The sequence below is a fragment of the Drosophila albomicans genome, chromosome 2R (genome assembly GCF_009650485.2).
Source record: "Drosophila albomicans strain 15112-1751.03 chromosome 2R, ASM965048v2, whole genome shotgun sequence".
Lineage (NCBI taxonomy): Eukaryota > Metazoa > Arthropoda > Insecta > Diptera > Drosophilidae > Drosophila > Drosophila albomicans.
The window spans coordinates 29,402,958-29,421,654 of NC_047631.2; the positions used below are offsets into that span (position 1 = coordinate 29,402,958).

The 18,697-nt window shown below is 39.5% G+C and overlaps 3 protein-coding genes across 4 annotated transcripts; all 3 read left to right on the top strand.

Moving 5' to 3' along the window:
- Positions 1 to 1,792: 1,792 nt before the first annotated feature.
- On the top strand, positions 1,793 to 10,753 carry LOC127565897 (neprilysin-4). Of its 2 annotated transcripts, XM_052006780.1 has the most exons (5): positions 1,793 to 2,307; positions 6,015 to 7,606; positions 8,287 to 9,295; positions 9,358 to 9,771; positions 10,475 to 10,752. In XM_052006780.1, exons 2-4 carry the CDS (start codon positions 6,020 to 6,022, stop codon positions 9,681 to 9,683), a joined length of 2,922 nt encoding a protein of 973 aa, XP_051862740.1. In that variant the 5' UTR covers positions 1,793 to 2,307; positions 6,015 to 6,019; the 3' UTR covers positions 9,684 to 9,771; positions 10,475 to 10,752. The 2 variants fall into 2 exon arrangements, with proteins under 2 accessions (XP_051862740.1, XP_051862739.1); XM_052006779.1 differs by lacking the exon at positions 1,793 to 2,307 and having other exon boundaries at positions 5,560 to 7,606; positions 10,475 to 10,753.
- Positions 10,754 to 11,134: 381 nt separating this feature from the next.
- LOC127566008 (glutamate receptor ionotropic, kainate 2) lies at positions 11,135 to 14,894 on the top strand. Its single transcript, XM_052007315.1, has 13 exons — positions 11,135 to 11,240; positions 11,302 to 11,462; positions 11,523 to 11,745; positions 11,807 to 12,199; positions 12,256 to 12,419; positions 12,599 to 12,829; positions 12,896 to 13,099; positions 13,163 to 13,247; positions 13,307 to 13,583; positions 13,647 to 13,848; positions 14,040 to 14,265; positions 14,320 to 14,432; positions 14,486 to 14,894. Exons 1-13 carry the CDS (start codon positions 11,144 to 11,146, stop codon positions 14,804 to 14,806), a joined length of 2,697 nt encoding a protein of 898 aa, XP_051863275.1. The 5' UTR covers positions 11,135 to 11,143; the 3' UTR covers positions 14,807 to 14,894.
- A 96-nt stretch (positions 14,895 to 14,990) lies between these two features.
- Positions 14,991 to 18,697, top strand: LOC127566068 (glutamate receptor ionotropic, kainate 2). Its single transcript, XM_052007571.1, has 14 exons — positions 14,991 to 15,203; positions 15,468 to 15,628; positions 15,682 to 15,898; positions 15,955 to 16,145; positions 16,209 to 16,407; positions 16,467 to 16,630; positions 16,687 to 16,917; positions 16,977 to 17,180; positions 17,244 to 17,328; positions 17,382 to 17,658; positions 17,713 to 17,914; positions 17,969 to 18,194; positions 18,251 to 18,513; positions 18,566 to 18,697. The coding sequence occupies exons 1-14, from the start codon at positions 15,071 to 15,073 to the stop codon at positions 18,695 to 18,697; spliced, it is 2,685 nt and encodes an 894-aa protein (XP_051863531.1). The 5' UTR covers positions 14,991 to 15,070.

The following is an 18,697-nucleotide window of genomic DNA, read 5'->3' on the forward strand; positions in this document are numbered from 1 at the left end:
AAGTCTAGTGAGAATATATACATTTGTTTACTTTCATTTGAGTCAATGCCCATCAATAGCGTCATTTAATATTTACTCAACTGCTGGCCGTTAAAGAACTTTTGGGCAATGCACAACGGCGTGCTGCTATTAATAAACAACATAGTTTGCATATTTTTGTCTGCACCTGGGCTTTCCAAAATCTGTCATAATCATTTGCCACAAAGCGCAAATGCAAATATCGTTCTGAGCGCTAATTAAACGAACCAGATACAGTCGCAAAACTAAAAATAGCACCGATTTCTATTTATAACTTTTCTATTTGTTCATACTTGTCCATATAACTAAGAGTTCTTGTACTTACTAAATAATAAAAAATACTTATTATAATATTAAACTTTAATATAATGAAAGTTACAGTCGAATGTTATAATTAGCCGTAAAGTTAAATTTTTTAAAGTGGTGTTATTTTTAATTTCGCCACTGTATGCATTCGGGATTGTCTCACACACATTATTCACGAAAGCAAAGAATGTCTGGAAAGCAACACAAATTTTGTAGTCCCAAAGATTTGGCGATAAAAAGACTCCTAATGGCTGAGAACAACTGCACCAATATAAATATAATGAGAGAATAAGTTAATACATATTCTTAATTTAAATAAATTTATTTATTTAATAATTATTCAATAACAGCTTTATTTGGTATAACAACAAATAACTACATTTAAAATATACCATTGAATTAAAAATATACACAAAGAAATTAGCTCAGCAGTTGTTGCCATATAAATAAAATAATAAATAAATTCTAAGTTATTTATCTGATTACACTCGAATTTTAAGAAATTATTGAAGCTCTAGCTTTTAAATTACTATTGTCATATATACTGTATTAAATGTATGGGATCGCCTCCCTCTACATATTATACACATTTTCCGTTTCCATAAAATTATAAGTAGCGTGTATAAAGACATTAAAAATCGTTTAACATGCAAATTCCAGTTGTATAATTTCTCATATCAATCAGGTATTAAATAATTAAATTAGCTAATAAAAACTACAACAATGGTAAGCACAAACAAACAAATGCTTGACATGGGGCCAGAGGCGGGGTCAAGACACGACAAATAGCTCGTAGGTGTAAAGAATAATGTATTGAATGAAAAGAAATCACAAAACAAATTCAATATGAATGCAGATACTCGTAATTGAAGTTGGAGTTGCGGTGGCGGTAGCGGTGACGGTGGCGACTTTTCAGGTGTGGTCCAATCGATGTAGATTGAAATGTTCTTGTCAAGCTGTGACAACAATAAATGAGAACGAACAGAACATGTATGAGGTAAATCATTCAATAATCGCACAACATGAGCGTAGACAACGCCAATTCGATTGATTAATGAACACTTTATGCTATTTTGCGATAATTAATGCTACTCAACTGTCAATTCAATTTTATATGCACGCACATTCGAGTTGTCAACTCCGAGTACTCGTATGATTTATTTTTTGTCTCAGTGCCTACATTTAATTAAATGCAAGTAAACAAAGACTTCTCGTAAAAATTCGAATGACAAACAGCTGCATAAATAAATAGAAAACATTTACTATAAAATATGAAAAGTATTTTATTATATTGAAAATATAAACGAATAAATGAATTAACTTAAAAGTTGATTGTGGCTCTGGCTTTTACTTTTGTGTTCGCCTATTCACAAACGGAATGAAATGTGAATGTTTTCTCGCACTCAATTGAATTGCCAAAGCACTTTGAAGCTCTGAAGCTACACAGCTTTGCCTATTAAGTCAACTGATTACAGTTAAGCAACTCTGCTCTGATAATGCTCACAGCTGAGTCGGAGTTCCCATCAAAGCAGTTGCGACAAGCGACGAGTCGCTGCTTTGCCCATATCAATTAGCGGTTAACTTGCGCCAATTAAATTCTGTGCTGTGCTGTGACGGCAAAGTGCTGCAGGCCATTAGCAGCACTGGCTTTGCCACCATTATCCAGTCTCCAATCATTTACCACCATCACCACCGCCACCGTCACCGTCACCAGATTTCGTCGTCATCCCTCTGCGCTGAGTTTGGCAAAACAATCACAGCGTCACTTCCCAAGGTGATAACAAGCAGATGCAGGCGGCAAGAACCCAACATCGATTTGGAAAGCTGCGATTCTTAAATCAGTCACAAAACATCAGCGACACTCGGAAGAAGGTGCTTCAAGTGCTGCCTTAAATCCAATTCAAAATAAAAATACAAAATTCAATTGGAAAAACCTGCAAGTGGCGAAGTGAGTGGAACGTAAATTGCACAACGTGCTAGCATGTAAGTGTTGATAGAATTTTAATTAAAATTCAAATGGCTCGCGGAACAACTAGTCAAAACAAAAGCGCCAATGCATAACGAAAATATTTAATCAATTTTTGCGATTCCAACTCTCTAAAAAAAGTGTACAATTCTTTGAAAGAGAGTAGAATAGAGTTTGACTCGGGCGATTCACGTTTCTTAATTACAAAAAGTATTCAGAATACAGCAAATCAATTTCAAGTCTACTCGATTAGTCTGCCAAAAACAATCAGCAGGTCACTAATAATTAATGAACCTGTAAATAAATTAAGGGTTCATCTTCATGCTGTCATTCATTTATATTTCTGTCGATTAACGCGGGGTTCGTTTACCTTTTGCACACCGACTGTGATGTCACACACACACACACATTGTGAATATGAATAGTTGCTTAGTATATCGAGTGCATTCGATTTCGCGGCGCTCTTGAACTATGTAGAGATCAAGTGAATACTACAATGGGCATAACCATCCATGCTAACAATTATATAACACGCCGGAGACTGCAATTGCGACTTGCGATTTACGACAGTAGGCAGCAACAACAATTTCCACCTATTTACACAAGCACACTAAATATATTATGTACATAGATGTACATATCTGCTGATAAATTGACATGTTCTCCAATCTCGGTCAGAGCCGCTAATTAAAAGGTTTAAGGCTAAAATTAGCATACCAGGCAATGGCAATTCAAAGTGAATACTACTACAGATGCAGCACACAACATCTCCCCTCACACACACACACACACACACACACCAGAGAGAGATTTGCGTGTTTACTGTTCATGAAACTGAAATTCATGCCGTTCGAGAGTACGAGAAGTGGACAAAAGCCGCGACCCCAACGAACGAGAGAAATGCCCCTAGGCCGCAGTTCCCTATATATATATTGTGTATATGCCTATGAGGAGTCAGCTCAAAAGGGAAATAGAAGGGAGGCAGCGATGTGAATGAGGTGCGTGGCGTCATATTACTAGATGGCATCGCATGCCAGCAATTATCCGCATAATCTTGTAATACAAACCCAAACCAAGCCAATTTACTTGAAAGTACCTTAAATTCACTTAACTAGTTGTGTGTGTTGTGCCTGTGATTATGCATATTCGCTTCGCTGTAAATATGTACATTTGACATTTTCATTATAGTGTCGAAAATTACGTATACGCACCATGTAACAGCGAATGCTTTGGCATTGCACCAAAAAACTTATTATATTTAACGCGAATTTCATGTTTAAACTTCATATTAAGCGACAACACAAATAAAATATGCACATGTTATATATTTTGTGCTCAAGTTGAGCACACACACAACATTTGACATTTTTACATTTTTACATTCGCTGAGCGCTAAAAATATGAACTTTCGCCTCTAATATGCATGACGAGTCTCAGCAACATTATAATGTGACAAAAAAATGAGCAGATGTATTTCCAGGAAAAGTGCATGCGAGACGCTATCATGCGTATGATAAATTTGCTTACAATTACATTATATTTGAATTATGAAAGGTTGATAAAAGTCGAAATCAAAAAAAAATAGAAATCTAAATATGCAAGGGTAAAAAAAGAAGAATTTTATGTAGGTTTTTAGTGTGGGATGGAAAGAGTAAAAACAAATTTCACGAAGGTTCGTTTATTACGAAAGTAAATGTCAAATATTTTAGAAAAATTTGTTTAAAAATTTTAACGATTTTGTAGAAATTTTAATTTTTAGATTTATGCTTTTATAGTCAGCTTTTATTATTAAGCCTTAAATTGTAGGGATAAATAAAATTTAATTTAATGTCGATTTTTATATATAAAATTACAAAAATAATGTTAAAGAAATATTATACATGGTGCTTTTAAAGTATATTAATAGTCAATCATTGACAAAAAGCCGCAATCTATATGTCAATTTAAGCTTTTTGTATTGGTCTTTAGTCATCTTTTATTATTAAACCAAAAATTGCAAGCATAAATAAAGAATTTTAAATCGATTTTCCGGCATAAAAAATGCAAAAAAATGTTAATTTATCACAAAATAAATACTGCTTTTTAAGAGAAGTTATAGTAAATAATTTAATTAAAGTCGCTATTAATTTAGGATGATTTTTTTGTAAATACTACTTTGTCAAGATAAGAAGAGTTGCATATATGCATATTCGCACACTATAGTTAAATCAACTTGTGTGATTTTTTCCACAAGCACAACAACAAGCTGCCACTTAGCATAAAATCTAAATGTTAACTTAACAGCGTGGCATTAGCAGCATGTGAAAAGCGCAATGCTTTCAAATTGCATTTGCATTGTTCGAATACCAAACCAAACTGACCAAAGGGGGTTCTGTTGTGTGTTGTTTTGAGTTGTTTTGTTTGGAAACTAGTTGTGTGGCTTTGCACTGGGCAAATCAATGAATGTTGATATGCTCCAGTCAACTGAATGTAGCGCACAAAGCCATAGACATAAGCGTTGAATTTAACCTGCTTGGCAAAATGCTTGCCGGACTGACTCTCTTGTGTGTGGCGATTCTGTGCAATTGTTTTGTGAAATTAAATTAAATTGATTGAATTTAGAGCTCAATTCGTAGCTGAACCCAAAAACAGTCGTGAGGAGGGAGGGGAACGGGGACAGAGGTCGAAAAAGCGGAGGTGCCACCGTTGTTGTGCCAGTGATAATGACACTAATTTCACAACGATATACAATGTTTGTTTGTTGTTTGTGCATGGCATGGATACGCCTGCTCTTGATCTCTCCACATACATATGTATACTATTATTAACAGAAGCTATGCGAGTGTGTGTATGTGTGCATTGTGCAAAAGTGGCTTGTTGATTAGGTCGCATTAATGCAAGCGGAAGTCGCTGCTTTGTGAGCAAACACAAATGAGGTTAAGAGGTCAACTGCAGGTAGCAGGAGAAGAGCAAGTTGTTGCTGTTGGGTTCAAGTATCGTACTTACATAAGGTCGAATAGACATGTTGATTGTTTACTTGGGTTTACGCATAGCTTCGTTTGGTAAACAAAGATCACAATACGAGTATATAGTGGAAATTCCCCCTCTCTCCGTCTCCCTCCCACAACTGTGTTCTATTTGCTACGTCTTTTTTTTATTGAAGCGCCGTCGTCGCCGTCGTCTTCATTCAATTGTTTGTCGCGCGCCGTGATTGCGTCCAGTTCAGTTCAACTGAGGACGGGTGCAGAGTGCTTGGTCAGTAAGTCCGAAGCTGGCAACTTTTTATACATTTTTTAGTAGGCTTCGCGAGCGCAACTGATGCGCCAGCACGATCTCTAGAGCTGGCTACTCAGCAGTCAGTCCGTAGTCAGTCAGTCATTGGCTCGTCGCTGTCGTTGACGCTGTCGTTGTTGTCATCGTCGTCGGCTTTGGTTCTCTCATTGTTTCGCAATTGCGTCGCGCAAAAATTGCGTTTAATTAAAGTATAAAGGCCACAAAAACAGAACTAGTAGCATTCGGTAATCGGTGTTATCATATAGTATATTCACTTTAATATTCACATTCGCACTCGTTATGAGTAGACACAGCCCTTTGAAGCTGTCTCTGCCGCAGGTGCAACACAATGTTGCTGCTACTTCTGCCCCTTCGCGTCGCGTCGTTTTGGGTTTGGGGGTTAATCAACAGACGGGTCGAGTGCAATGGTGTCCGGGTCTAACGTGCTGTAAACTACTTTTGCTGCTTCCAGTGGTAATGCTGCCATTGACATTGGTGCTCTTGCTGCTGCTGCGACTCGATGGAATGTTGCAAGCACTGCAGCTCAGCGAAGAGCAACGGCAACAACAACACACCACAGCCAACGTCGAGTCCATGGCCGAGCTGATCAGCAGTGACTACGATTCACTGCTGCCGGATAGCGATGCCTACAATGCGTTGATCAATGAGGATTTTCTGCTGCCCACGCATAGCAAACAAAGTCAATTGGCCGCTTTGGCTGCACAACGTGCGCGACGTTGTCTGCCTTATCGCTATGGAAATGGAGAGTCGCTGGATCTGGAGGAACGCAGCATATTGATGAAGGATGCACGCACCTCGTTTCTGCCGCACAGCAGCGGAGTTGTGGCCATGCCCCGGGAGTGTCTTGAAGATGAGGCAGTCACAGAACTGGATTACAATCCAAGGAAAGCGCTGCCCAAACGTTTTCCGGACTCGCTGCAATTCTGGTCGGTGAGGGAACGTCGCGAGGCGGAGCAGCAGGGGGAAGAATTAGAGCAACCGGACTCCACGCTGACGGAGCCAGCTTTACCTTCATTTTGGAATGAGCAAGGTACCAGGAATGACATACGCTTAGCTCAAGCGAAGACAATGCAACGCTATATGAATGCACAAATTGATCCTTGTGTGGACTTTTATAAATATGCGTGTGGCAACTGGGAGAAGCTGCATCCCATACCCAAGGATAAGGCGGGCTTTGATACCTTTGAAATGCTGCGCGAAAGTCTTGATTTGGTGCTGCGCAATCTGCTCGAAAAGAATATGCAGCTGCCCAGCGGCGAGACACGAGTGCAGAACACGCTCTTCAAGCCGGAACCGGAAGCGGAGCAAGCAGCCGAATTAACAGCCGAGCGGCTGCGTCGCCATATTGTGCGTCGACGCCATCTATTGAATCGTGTTTTGGTGCGCTACAAACGCTTCAGCAATAATACGAAGCACAAACGCTTAATTGAGCCGGCACGTGAAAAATCACAAGAGGAACAGGCGGCAGCGGTGATTGCCACCAGCAACAAGGAGCAGGATAAGAATGAAAAGACGCTTAAGGAGAAGGAACCGCTGCCGGTGGCCACCAGCGAGTTTCTGAAACCCAAACATGATGCACGACTCAAGGCCAAGAATCTCTACAAATCTTGTGTGAATAGCGAGTTACTTACGCGTCGTGGACTCGAACCTCTGCAGACTCTCATTCGTCAACTGGGCGGTTGGCCAGTTCTCGATCCGGAATGGCGCAGCACACACTTCAATTGGCAGCAGTTGGCGGCCACGTTGCGGCGCTACAACAACGACATACTCATTGTGCAGTGGGTGGGAGCCGATATCAAGAACTCAGAGGAGAACATCATACAGTTTGATCAAACTGGATTGGGGTTACCCACCCGAGAGTATTTCCTGCAGCAGAACAATGCCAAGTATCTGCATGCCTATCAGCGTTACATGTCGGAGGTGATGCAGAAACTTGGCGCCAGCAAACCGGATGCGATGCGAACCGCCACCGAGCTGATTGCCTTTGAGACGCGACTGGCGGCGATTACAGCGCCAGCGGAGCAGCGACTCAATGTAACCAAGGTGAGTTTATTGCCAAGGTCTTAACATAAGAATAGTCAATTGTGTTTAGTAAGCTCGGAATAGAATTCTAGTTGATATTATAAATAAGAGAAATAAAAGAAGGCATATTGATCTTTATAGTCTTGTGTAAGAATTACAGCCTTATAGGCTTCGCATTGATAGTTCACTTACTGAAAAAACAATCAGAATTAAAGTCTCGAATATAATGAAAGCTAAAAGTGTACAATTTGGTGACAATACTCCAAACAGTATTTTATAACCACACACACCTTACACCTCACACCTTTGGAGTGTCATTTTGAAGGTAGCTATTAAAAGCTAGAAGCAGCAAATGTTGCCAGATTTACTTTGTATCCATTGACATATCTTTCTCTTTGATCCCCTAGATTTTGAAAAATATGAGAGCTAGGGACTCCAAATTTGGGGACAGTACTACTGTAAACTTACATAACAAAATGTGGTTTTATAATTCGCTCACTTGGCGCCTTCTATGTAGTCTCTACATTTAGGTTTACCACATAATAATAGCTGAATTCTTAATGTTTACCAAGAATTTCAAAGTGACCGAAACTTTGCAGTGATCAAGCAAAAAGGTTTTTTTATAAATAGATTGTGGGTATCTCATAGCTTAACATAACCAATTGCCACTTTCTAACTGTTTTTTCCATTCTCTTTCCCAGCTCTACAAACGCATGACTCTGCAGCAACTTCGGGCAGCCGTGCCTCAAATTGGTTGGACCGCTTACCTCAGCACATTGCAAGGACGCAATGTCAATGACACCGAGCAAGTGGTCATCTATGCGGTGGACTACATGAAGCAATTGGTGGCACTGCTGGCGGTGACCGAACCTCGCACCGTGGCCAACTATATGATGTGGCGTTTTGTGCGGCATCGCATCAACAACTTGGACGATCGCTTCGACGATATCAAGCAGAATTTCTATCATGCGTTGTTCGGACGCGAGGAGAGTCCACAACGCTGGAAGGTGTGCATCTCCCAGGTGAATACAAACATGGGCATGGCGGTGGGTTCCATGTTTGTGAGTCGCTATTTCGATGACAATAGTAAACGGGATACGCTGCGTATGACACACGAATTGCAACAAGCTTTTCGTGATATACTCAAAACCACCGATTGGTTGGATCAGAGCACCAAGCAACTGGCTGAGGAAAAGGTGAATGCCATGTCACTGAAAATTGGCTACCCTGACTTCATACTCAATGCCGAGGAGCTGAATGAGAAGTATGCGGGCATTGACATACATCCGGATAAGTATTTCGAGAACACACTCAATGTGCTGCTCCACACAGCGAAGCAGGAGCAATCGAAGCTGCATGAGCGTGTGAACAAGACCAACTGGCAGACGGCGCCGGCCATTGTGAATGCCTACTACAGTCGCAATAAAAATCAAATCATGTTCCCGGCTGGAATACTCCAGCCACCGTTCTATCACCGGCACTTTCCCAAGTCATTGAACTTTGGCGGCATCGGTGTGGTCATTGGCCATGAGCTAACCCACGGCTTTGACGACAAGGGGCGACTGTTCGACAGCAATGGCAACATACACAAGTGGTGGACAGATGCGTCTATTCATGGCTTTGATGAGCGTGCTCGCTGCATCATTTCACAGTACGGCAATTATACGGTCGATGAGGTGGGCATCTCCTTGAATGGCGAGAGCACGCAAGGTAAGGCTGAGTAATTGTTCAACCTCATTACTCCACTCACTTGTTGTTATTGCTCTTTGCAGGCGAAAATATCGCAGACAATGGTGGACTCCGACAGGCATTCCATGCCTACAAGCGTTGGGCGCACGACAATCCACAAGAGGCGCTGGAGGACACGCTACCCGGACTCAATATGACGGGCCCACAGTTGTTCTTTTTGAATTTCGGCCAGGTGTGGTGCGGTGCCATGCGGCCGGAAGCGATACGCAACAAACTGAATACGGCCATCCATAGTCCGGGTCGCTATCGCGTGATTGGCACGCTCTCCAACTCCTTTGATTTTGCGCGGGAGTTTAACTGTGCGGCGGGCACACCGATGAATCCTCCAAAGAAATGCAGTGTCTGGTAGAGAGTTTTGCGCTGCATTCGGGATTACCTAGAGTATTAGAAATGTATTCCTATGCAAAGAAAATACCAGTTAAAGACTAACACTAACTGTGAGTATTCGTTGGAATTCAAAATTTTGTATTCACATTCGCAATCATTGGTCTCAATTGGAGTTCTCAACAAGCTACATGGCTTGTTGGGCCAACAACAACGTCACACTTCACTTGCGACTCATTCGCATTCGCATTCACATTCGCATATTCATATTCGCTTAATTAATGGTGATTTATGCCCAACAACAACAATAACAACAATAACAGTTGGTTTGCCTTCCTCAAGCTGTTGCTGTTATTGCCGTCGAGTTCTTCAATTCTTTCCTCAATTGTCTCTCTTTTTTGCAATTGGCACACAATTTGTTATGCGCCAGTGCCAAAGGATATTTTCTCCAATTAATCATATTTAAATATTGCAGCATTAATGTGTCTAGCATTCATAGTTGATTTATAGGAAGTCAAAGTATAGCACTCATTAAAGTACAGTAGTTAATATCGTTTTAGAGATATGCAACATAAATTGGTCATATCTTGAGAGTTTCTTATGTGATTATTATGAAATTTTTAGGAAACACTCAGAATAAATTAAGAAAAATTCACATTTAAATTCATAGCCACATTTTTAAATACATTTACTTATAAAATAAAAATATAAATTCATTTCATTTACATTTAAGAACACATTACCACATGACATTTTAATATTAAAACATTACATATATTTTTCAATATTTAAAACTATTTTCTTTTATATTTACAGTTTCGAATTGTTAACGTTGGTCTTTTAAGCAGCAGCCCATAAAAAAGTAACTTGCCACTCAGCTAAACAGGACATACTCAAAGATATATCACACACAATATATAGAATTATATATATATATATTGCGATGTGACAAAACTGTGCCAAAAAATAATTTGTATGCTTTCTAATTTTATATATTTCCTAGTATAATTAACTTATATTTTTAAACTTGTATTAATTTAGTTGAAACTGTAAGTAATGTTTGTGATAATTTCAATTAAAAACAAGCAACCAAAAAAAAAGTATTTCGAAGCATTCACAAACGAAATCGTGTATCAACAATTATTTTTTGGGGTTTTCCAACACACTACCGGCATATTGAAAAGCTCAAAACAAAACAATATACAATATTTTGGAAAACTTTTTTGAGCATATTTTGAAAACCAAATGGTACTCAAGAGTTGTCAACCAGCAGTCGGAGCCGTGAGCTCAACGGGAACGGAACTGCGAACGGTTCACGTTTGTGTGGGAGCGTTCCAAAAATATATATATACAAAAGACTAAAAAAAATATAACAAAAATAGCTACGCACGATACCAAAAGTGGCTAAATGGAACATAAAAAGTGTTTCAAAAATTATTAAAAAAGATAATTTGATGAAAAATTAGTCAAAGAAAATAAAAGAAAATGCATTTCTGGTTAATTTGCATCATCTTGCTGTGGCCCAATGAGGTGCGTGGCTATGGATCTATGAATTCTTATGGAGAGCAGTCCATTCGCATTGGTAAGATCACTCATTAGCTCGATCTCTTTCGTTCTCTCTTTTACTCAAGTCTTCGTAATAGGTCTTATCAGCGACGATCCCACGGAGCGCATACAACAAACCTTTGAGCATGCCATCTCTGTGGTCAACAGCGATTTGAGTATTCCACTCCAGGGCGATTCGGCCAATGTGGATTATGGAAATTCAGTACACGCATTTGGGGAACTCTGCAGACTGATGCAGGTGGGAAGAGACATCCATTATAATCGAACACTTTCATATTAGAGAACTTTCCCTTTTTAGAATGGCGTCGGCGCCGTGTTTGGACCTTCGGCCAGGCACACAGCAGCGCATCTTTTCAGTGCCTGTGATGCCAAGGATTTACCCTTTATCTATGCTCATCTCTCATCCAGCCAGCAGACAGACGGCTTCAATCTGCATCCACATGCCGAGGACATTGCTCATGTGCTCTACGATATCATACAACAATTTGAATGGTCGCGTTTTATTTTTTGCTATGAATCCTGTATGATCTTTATTGATCTTGTATAGTTACAAACGTTTAATTAATCTCCCTCCACTTGCAGCTGAATATCTTACAATATTAGATCACTTAGTAGCACTTTATGGCATTAAGAGTCCTCTTATTAAGGTCATGCGATACGATCTCAATCTCAATGGCAATTACAAGGCTGTACTCAGGCGCATTCGCAAATCGGAGGACAGTCGCATTGTTGTCGTTGGCTCCACCGAAGGCGTTGCTGAGCTGCTGCGTCAGGCTCAGCAGGTGGGCATCATGAATGAGGATTACACCTATCTGGTGGGCAACTTGGATCTGCACACTTTCCAGCTGGAGGAATACAAATACAGCGAGGCCAACATCACGGGCATTCGCATGTTTGATCCGGATAAGAAAGAAGTGCGTGAATTGATTGAAACACTGAATCGTGCCGTGGGCGAAAGTGAGCCACTTGATTTGGGTAAGCGTAGTCCACAAGATGATCCCCAACTTAATAAAGCAAATATCTACTGGCAGGTTCCTCGCCCATTACTTTGGCCATGGCTCTTACCTATGACGCGGTGCGTGTGATTGCTGAGACCACCAACAATATGCCGTACCAACCACAGCAATTGAACTGCTCGGAGCGACATGATGTAGTGCAGCAAGATGGATCCACTTTTCGCAACTATATGCGAACGGTAAGCAAACTATTGTCCAACTTAAAAAGTATAAAATCATAAAAGCAAGAAAGAAAAGAAGAAGGAAAGAAAGCGAATTTTGTAAATAAATTGTAATATTAATAATTAGATGTTCACATCATCGTTTCTAGTTTTTATATTATCTCAATAATTTAATAATTTAATCAATTCCGTTTCAGTTGGAAATCTTGGACAAAACCATCACTGGACGCATCTTCTTCCAGGGCAATGTGCGCAAGGGTTTTAGCTTCGATGTGATTGAACTGCAACCCACGGGATTAATCAAAGTGGGCACCTGGGAAGAAGGCCAAGACTTTGAATTTAATCGTCCACCACAAGTACAGGAACTACTTGACAATGAAGAAAACTCGTTAGTTAACAAAACTTTCAAAGTGCTCATCTCAGTTCCAGTAAGCTTATTTACAGATCTGATTGAAATTAATATAGATCTCATACAAACTCTTCTTTAAACTCAGAACAAACCTTACGCTAGCTTGGTGGAAAGCATCAACAGTTTGATTGGCAACAGTCAGTATGAGGGATATGGCATTGATCTGATCAAGGAACTAGCAGATAAACTGGGCTTCAACTTTACGTTTCACAATGGCGGCAACGATTACGGTTTCTTCAACAAGACCACGAATCAAACAACGGGCATGTTAAAGGAGATTGTTGAGGGTGTAAGCTACAGGTTTATAAATACCTAACAAAATAATATATTTAATTACTAATTTCCGTTATAGCGCGCCGACTTAGCAATAACAGACTTGACCATCACATCAGAGCGAGAGGAGGCCATTGACTTTTCCATTCCCTTTATGAATTTAGGTAAATCCTTTATTAAACTTTTTTTATGTTTTAGTAATAATTACTCTGTATATTCAAAGGTATTGCAATTTTATATGTGAAGCCTCAGAAAGCAGAGCCAGCGCTCTTTTCCTTCATGGACCCCTTCTCAAAAGAAGTGTGGTTATATCTGGGCATTGCTTATCTGGGTGTCTCACTCTGTCTCTTTGTGCTGGGTCGTCTTTCGCCCTCTGAATGGGATAATCCCTATCCATGTATAGAGGAACCGGAAGAGCTGGAGAATCAATTTACCATAAATAACTCAATGTGGTTTACCACAGGCGCCTTGCTGCAACAAGGCTCTGAAATTGCACCCAAGTAAGCAGAGTGGAGAAATTTAAAGAAAATAATATTTTGACTGAATACATTTGTCATTCACAGAGCTTTAAGTACGCGCACTATATCATCTATCTGGTGGTTCTTCACGCTGATCATGGTCTCCTCATATACGGCTAACTTGGCTGCCTTCTTAACCATCGAGAATCCATCGAGTTCCATAGACAGCGTCGAAGATTTAGCCGAGAACAAAGATGACGTTCAATATGGAGCCAAGCGCACAGGATCGACTAGGAATTTCTTCTTGGTAAGCGAGTTGAAAAAATATAGTCGAATAATACAATCAAAATTGATAAAAAATATTAAAATAAATATAAACAAAATCTGGAATTAAAGAAATAAATTCATTAGGAAGATAATAAATATTAAATATATAAGAAAAGATTAATTGAAACATAATGAACAATGAGCAAGTACAATTTTAAATTTATTTCTTAGACATCTGAGGAACCCATTTACATGAAGATGAATGCGTACATGACGCAAAATAAAGATATGTTGACTGAAACGAATCTGGAAGGCGTCGATAAGGTAAAAGCTGGCACCAAATACGCCTTTCTTATGGAGTCCACATCCATTGAATTTAATACGGTGAGAGAATGTAACCTCAAGAAAATTGGCGATGCTCTCGATGAGAAGGGTTACGGCATTGCCATGCCCAAAAGTGAGTTCATGACATATATAGTATAGCGATCATTTAATGATATATCCAATTTAGATTGGCCATATCGCGATAAGTTCAACAGAGCGTTGCTGGAGCTGCAAGAGCAAGGTGTCTTGGCTAGACTCAAGAACAAATGGTGGAATGAAATAGGAGCCGGAGTTTGTGACGTAAGTAAAAATACTTCTCTTAAATCCTTTATTAAATTCAACATGTTCTACAGGCTAAAAGCGAAGATGACGGCCCTTCAGAACTGGAAATGCAGAACTTGAGTGGCATTTATTTGGTGCTGATCGTCGGCTCGATTTTATCGTTTGTGCTTTCGTTTTTCTATTGGTGTTTGTTTGTCTTCAAAAGAGCCAAATTCTATGACGTGCCATTCTGCGATGCCTTGGCCGAAGAATTTAAGATTGTCATCAGTTTTGCTGAAAATGAACGAGCCTTGAAGAGCGCTCAATCGGTTTATTCACGCAGTCGCAACTCTTCGCAATCCATCGAATCGCTCAAAACCGATTCTGAGGATCAGGTGCCAGAGGAAGAGTAACTTCAAATATGTTCTACAATAATAAATATATAATTTTTGCATTTTCTACTCATTGTAATCTCTCTTAAATTTTATTTAATAAACTTTGACTCAAAAGCTTTTGATATTTTCACTCAAAAACATTTTCAAACTGCTTATTTTGGAAATGTTCGCAGTTGTCGTTTTTCATTCAATGCGAAGAGAACAGAAATTCCGCACCGCATTCTGTAATAAATTATTATTTATATATATGCATAGCTAAAAATTATATTATTTTATGCAAAAATGCAGACAAGAAATATATTAATATGTTTCTTAATAGCATTGTTAACTAATACGTTAATAAATGCCGAAGAAGCAGAGCCAGAAATGTTGCCAGTCTACGAAGATATTCGGAATATGGACAGTGTACCAATTGGTAAGTTTTTTTTTTTTTTTTTGGCGTCGATCACGAACGATTTATTTTTAATGTCTCGTAAAGAGAACATGCTGTTCGTTCCATCATCGCCGAAAGCTCATAAAAATTATTCTCAAGATTTGTTTGTTTGGGTTTTCAACTGAACGAGGCAGCTGTCTAGTCTTGAGAATAGACCGCAAATATGTTTGTACTATATATGCTATAAGTTCAAGTTTTTGTTGATAAACAAACCGGCGACACTACTTTTATTTATGTTTTTTTTAGGTCTGCTGACTGATCAGAATACAGAGCAAATGAATATAGTATTTGACCATGCTATAAGTGTAGCCAATGAGGAATTAGGTTTATCCCTAACATCCTTCAAAGAGGAAGTCAACTATGGCGATGGCTATCACAGCTACAACACCTTGTGTCGCATGCTGGAGGTAGGTAGAGTATGAGCTATAGATAAAGAAAGCTATAAATATCTTCTCTATAGACGGGTATTGCTGGTGTCTTTGGTCCCTCATCGCGTCACACGGCTGTGCATTTAATGTCTATATGCGATGCGATGGATATTCCTCATATCTACTCCTATATGAGCGAATATAGCGAAGGTTTTAATCTGCATCCTCATCCGGCGGATCTGTCGAAAGCACTTTACAGCATCATCAAACAATTTGAGTGGTCGCGATTTACATTTCTCTACGAATCAGGTGTGTAGTGAATAAGTTTATATTTAGCTCAGTTTTAATAAAAGTTTTTCTCTTAGCGGAATACCTGACCATACTCAATGAACTTAACTTGATTTTCGGCATGAATGGGCCAATTGTGACCGTTCTACGCTATGATATGCAATTAAATGGAAATTATAAACCAATTCTGCGGCGAGTGCGAAAATCCTCGGACAATCGCATTGTGGTTGTTGGAAGCTCGGACACAATGCCAGAGTTCCTTAATCAGGTAAAGTAGCAAATATTAATTGGGGAAGTAGATTATTTTTAAATGAAATTTATTTGCCTTCAGGCTCAACAAGTGGGCATCATCAATGAAGACTACAGCTTTATTATTGGCAACTTGGACTTTCATTCGTTTGATCTAGAGGAATACAAATATAGCGAGGCCAACATAACAAGTCTACGTTTGTTTTCCCCTGAAAAAATGGCTGTCAAGGAACTTATGCAAAAAATTGGCTACAACATTGAACAAGACGAGTTTCGTAACGGTAAAAATTGCGTTTTGTATTTACATTGATATTTATTTACATTATATACTATATATTAGGATCCTGTCCTCTAACTGTGGAAATGGCGTTGACCTACGACGCCGTGCAAGTATTTGCTGAAACTCTAAGAAATTTGCCCTTCCATCCAGTTTCGCAAAACTGCTCTCAGCGCACTGAAAGTGTGCGAGATGATGGCTCATCCTTTAAGAATTATATGAGAACGGTAAATTGGATTAAACTAGAAGTTACTTTAACTAATAAATTTGATCTTCCTTTTAGTTGCGTTTGAAGGATCGCCTGCTCACAGGACCCATCAATTTCGAGGGTAATGTGCGCAAAGGTTATAGCTTGGATGTCATCGAACTGCAGCCTTCAGGCATTGTCAAAGTGGGAAATTGGAATGAGTATCGAGGTTATAGACCAGAGCGTATCGCACCTACCAATACTCAATTTGACAACATTGACAATTCGCTGGCCAACAAAACGTTCATAGTGTTGCTCTCAGTGCCGGTAAAGTTATCTTATTAAATTAAAATCCTCTTTAGTTCTAAATTGTAATTTATTTGTAGAACAAACCTTATGCCAGTTTGGTGGAGAGCTTCAAGAAACTAGAGGGCAACAGTCAGTATGAGGGTTATGGTGTGGATTTGATCAAGGAACTGGCCGATAAGTTGGGTTTTAACTTTACCTTTAAAAATGGTGGCAATGATTATGGCTCCTACAACAAGACATCCAATGAATCCTCCGGCATGCTACGCGAAATCATGTATGGTGTAAGTACGAATTGCATATGTAATTATATAAACAATTATCAAAATATATACTTAATTTGATAGTTTGCCGACTTGGCCATCACGGATTTAACAATCACTTCAGAGCGCGAGGAAGCTATCGATTTCAGTATTCCCTTTATGAATCTAGGTAAGCACAAACTTAACTAATTTATTCACTGATTAACAGCAGTAATCTTCCAGGCATTGCGATACTCTACTTGAAGCCACAGAAGGCAAAGCCAGAGCTTTTCACTTTCATGGATCCCTTTTCCGAGGATGTTTGGTGGTTCTTGGGACTCTCTTTTCTAGGAGTTTCGTTGAGTTTCTTTATACTCGGTCGTCTGTCGCCCAGTGAATGGGATAATCCATATCCTTGCATCGAAGAACCTGAAGAACTAGAGAATCAATTTACTATAGGCAATTCTGTTTGGTTTACCACTGGAGCCTTGTTACAGCAAGGCTCAGAAATTGGACCCAAGTGAGCATCTTTTATAATTATTTCGAACCAAATTTAATGAGTTTTCTCTTTAAGGGCTTTATCAACAAGAACTGTTGCCAGTTTCTGGTGGTTCTTTACATTGATTGTCGTCTCGTCTTATACTGCCAATTTGGCTGCTTTTTTGACCATTGAGAAACCACAAAGTTTGATCAACAGCGTGGATGATTTGGCCGATAACAAAGAAGGCATTGTCTACGGCGCTAAGAGTAGTGGTTCCACAAGGAATTTCTTTCAGGTAGGAAACACTCCAAATTATTTAAATTCGTGTTATTCATTGTTTGTCTTGCAGTCGTCGGAGGATGTACGTTTTATAAAAATGAATAAATTTATGACCGAACATCCAGAGTATCTTACAGCCACTAATCAAGAAGGTGTCGATAGAGTAAAGACAAGCACAAACTATGCTTTTCTCATGGAATCCACGTCCATTGAGTATAACACAAAGCGTGAATGTAATTTGAAAAAGATTGGTGATGCTCTCGATGAGAAAACCTACGGCATTGCCATGCGAAAAAGTAAGACAAATTCAAGATTAATTTGAAATGAATTAGAATTTTATAATGGCTTGCAGATTGGCCACATCGCGATAAGTTCAACAATGCTTTACTGGAGCTGCAGGAGCAGGGTGTGCTCGAGAAGATGAAGAACAAATGGTGGAATGAGGTCGGTTCAGGCATTTGTGCCACCAAGGAGGAGACGCCCGATGCCACACCGCTAGCCATGGACAATTTGGCTGGTGTCTTCCTTGTGCTGCTCGTGGGCAGCTGTGCTGCAATGTTCTATGGTGCCATCAGCTGGGTGCTGTTCATCATCAAGAAGGCAAGACATTATAAGGTAAGATTCTCAACAACTTCAGTCGTAACGAGAAACTAATATCTTATTGCAGGTGTCTCTGAAGGACGCCTTTAAGGAGGAGTTCGAGTTTCTCGTTGACTTCAACAACTACATAAGAGTGCTGAAGAGTTCAGCCTCCATTTATTCGCGCAGTCGTCAATCCTCGATGTCAGCTGGTTCATAA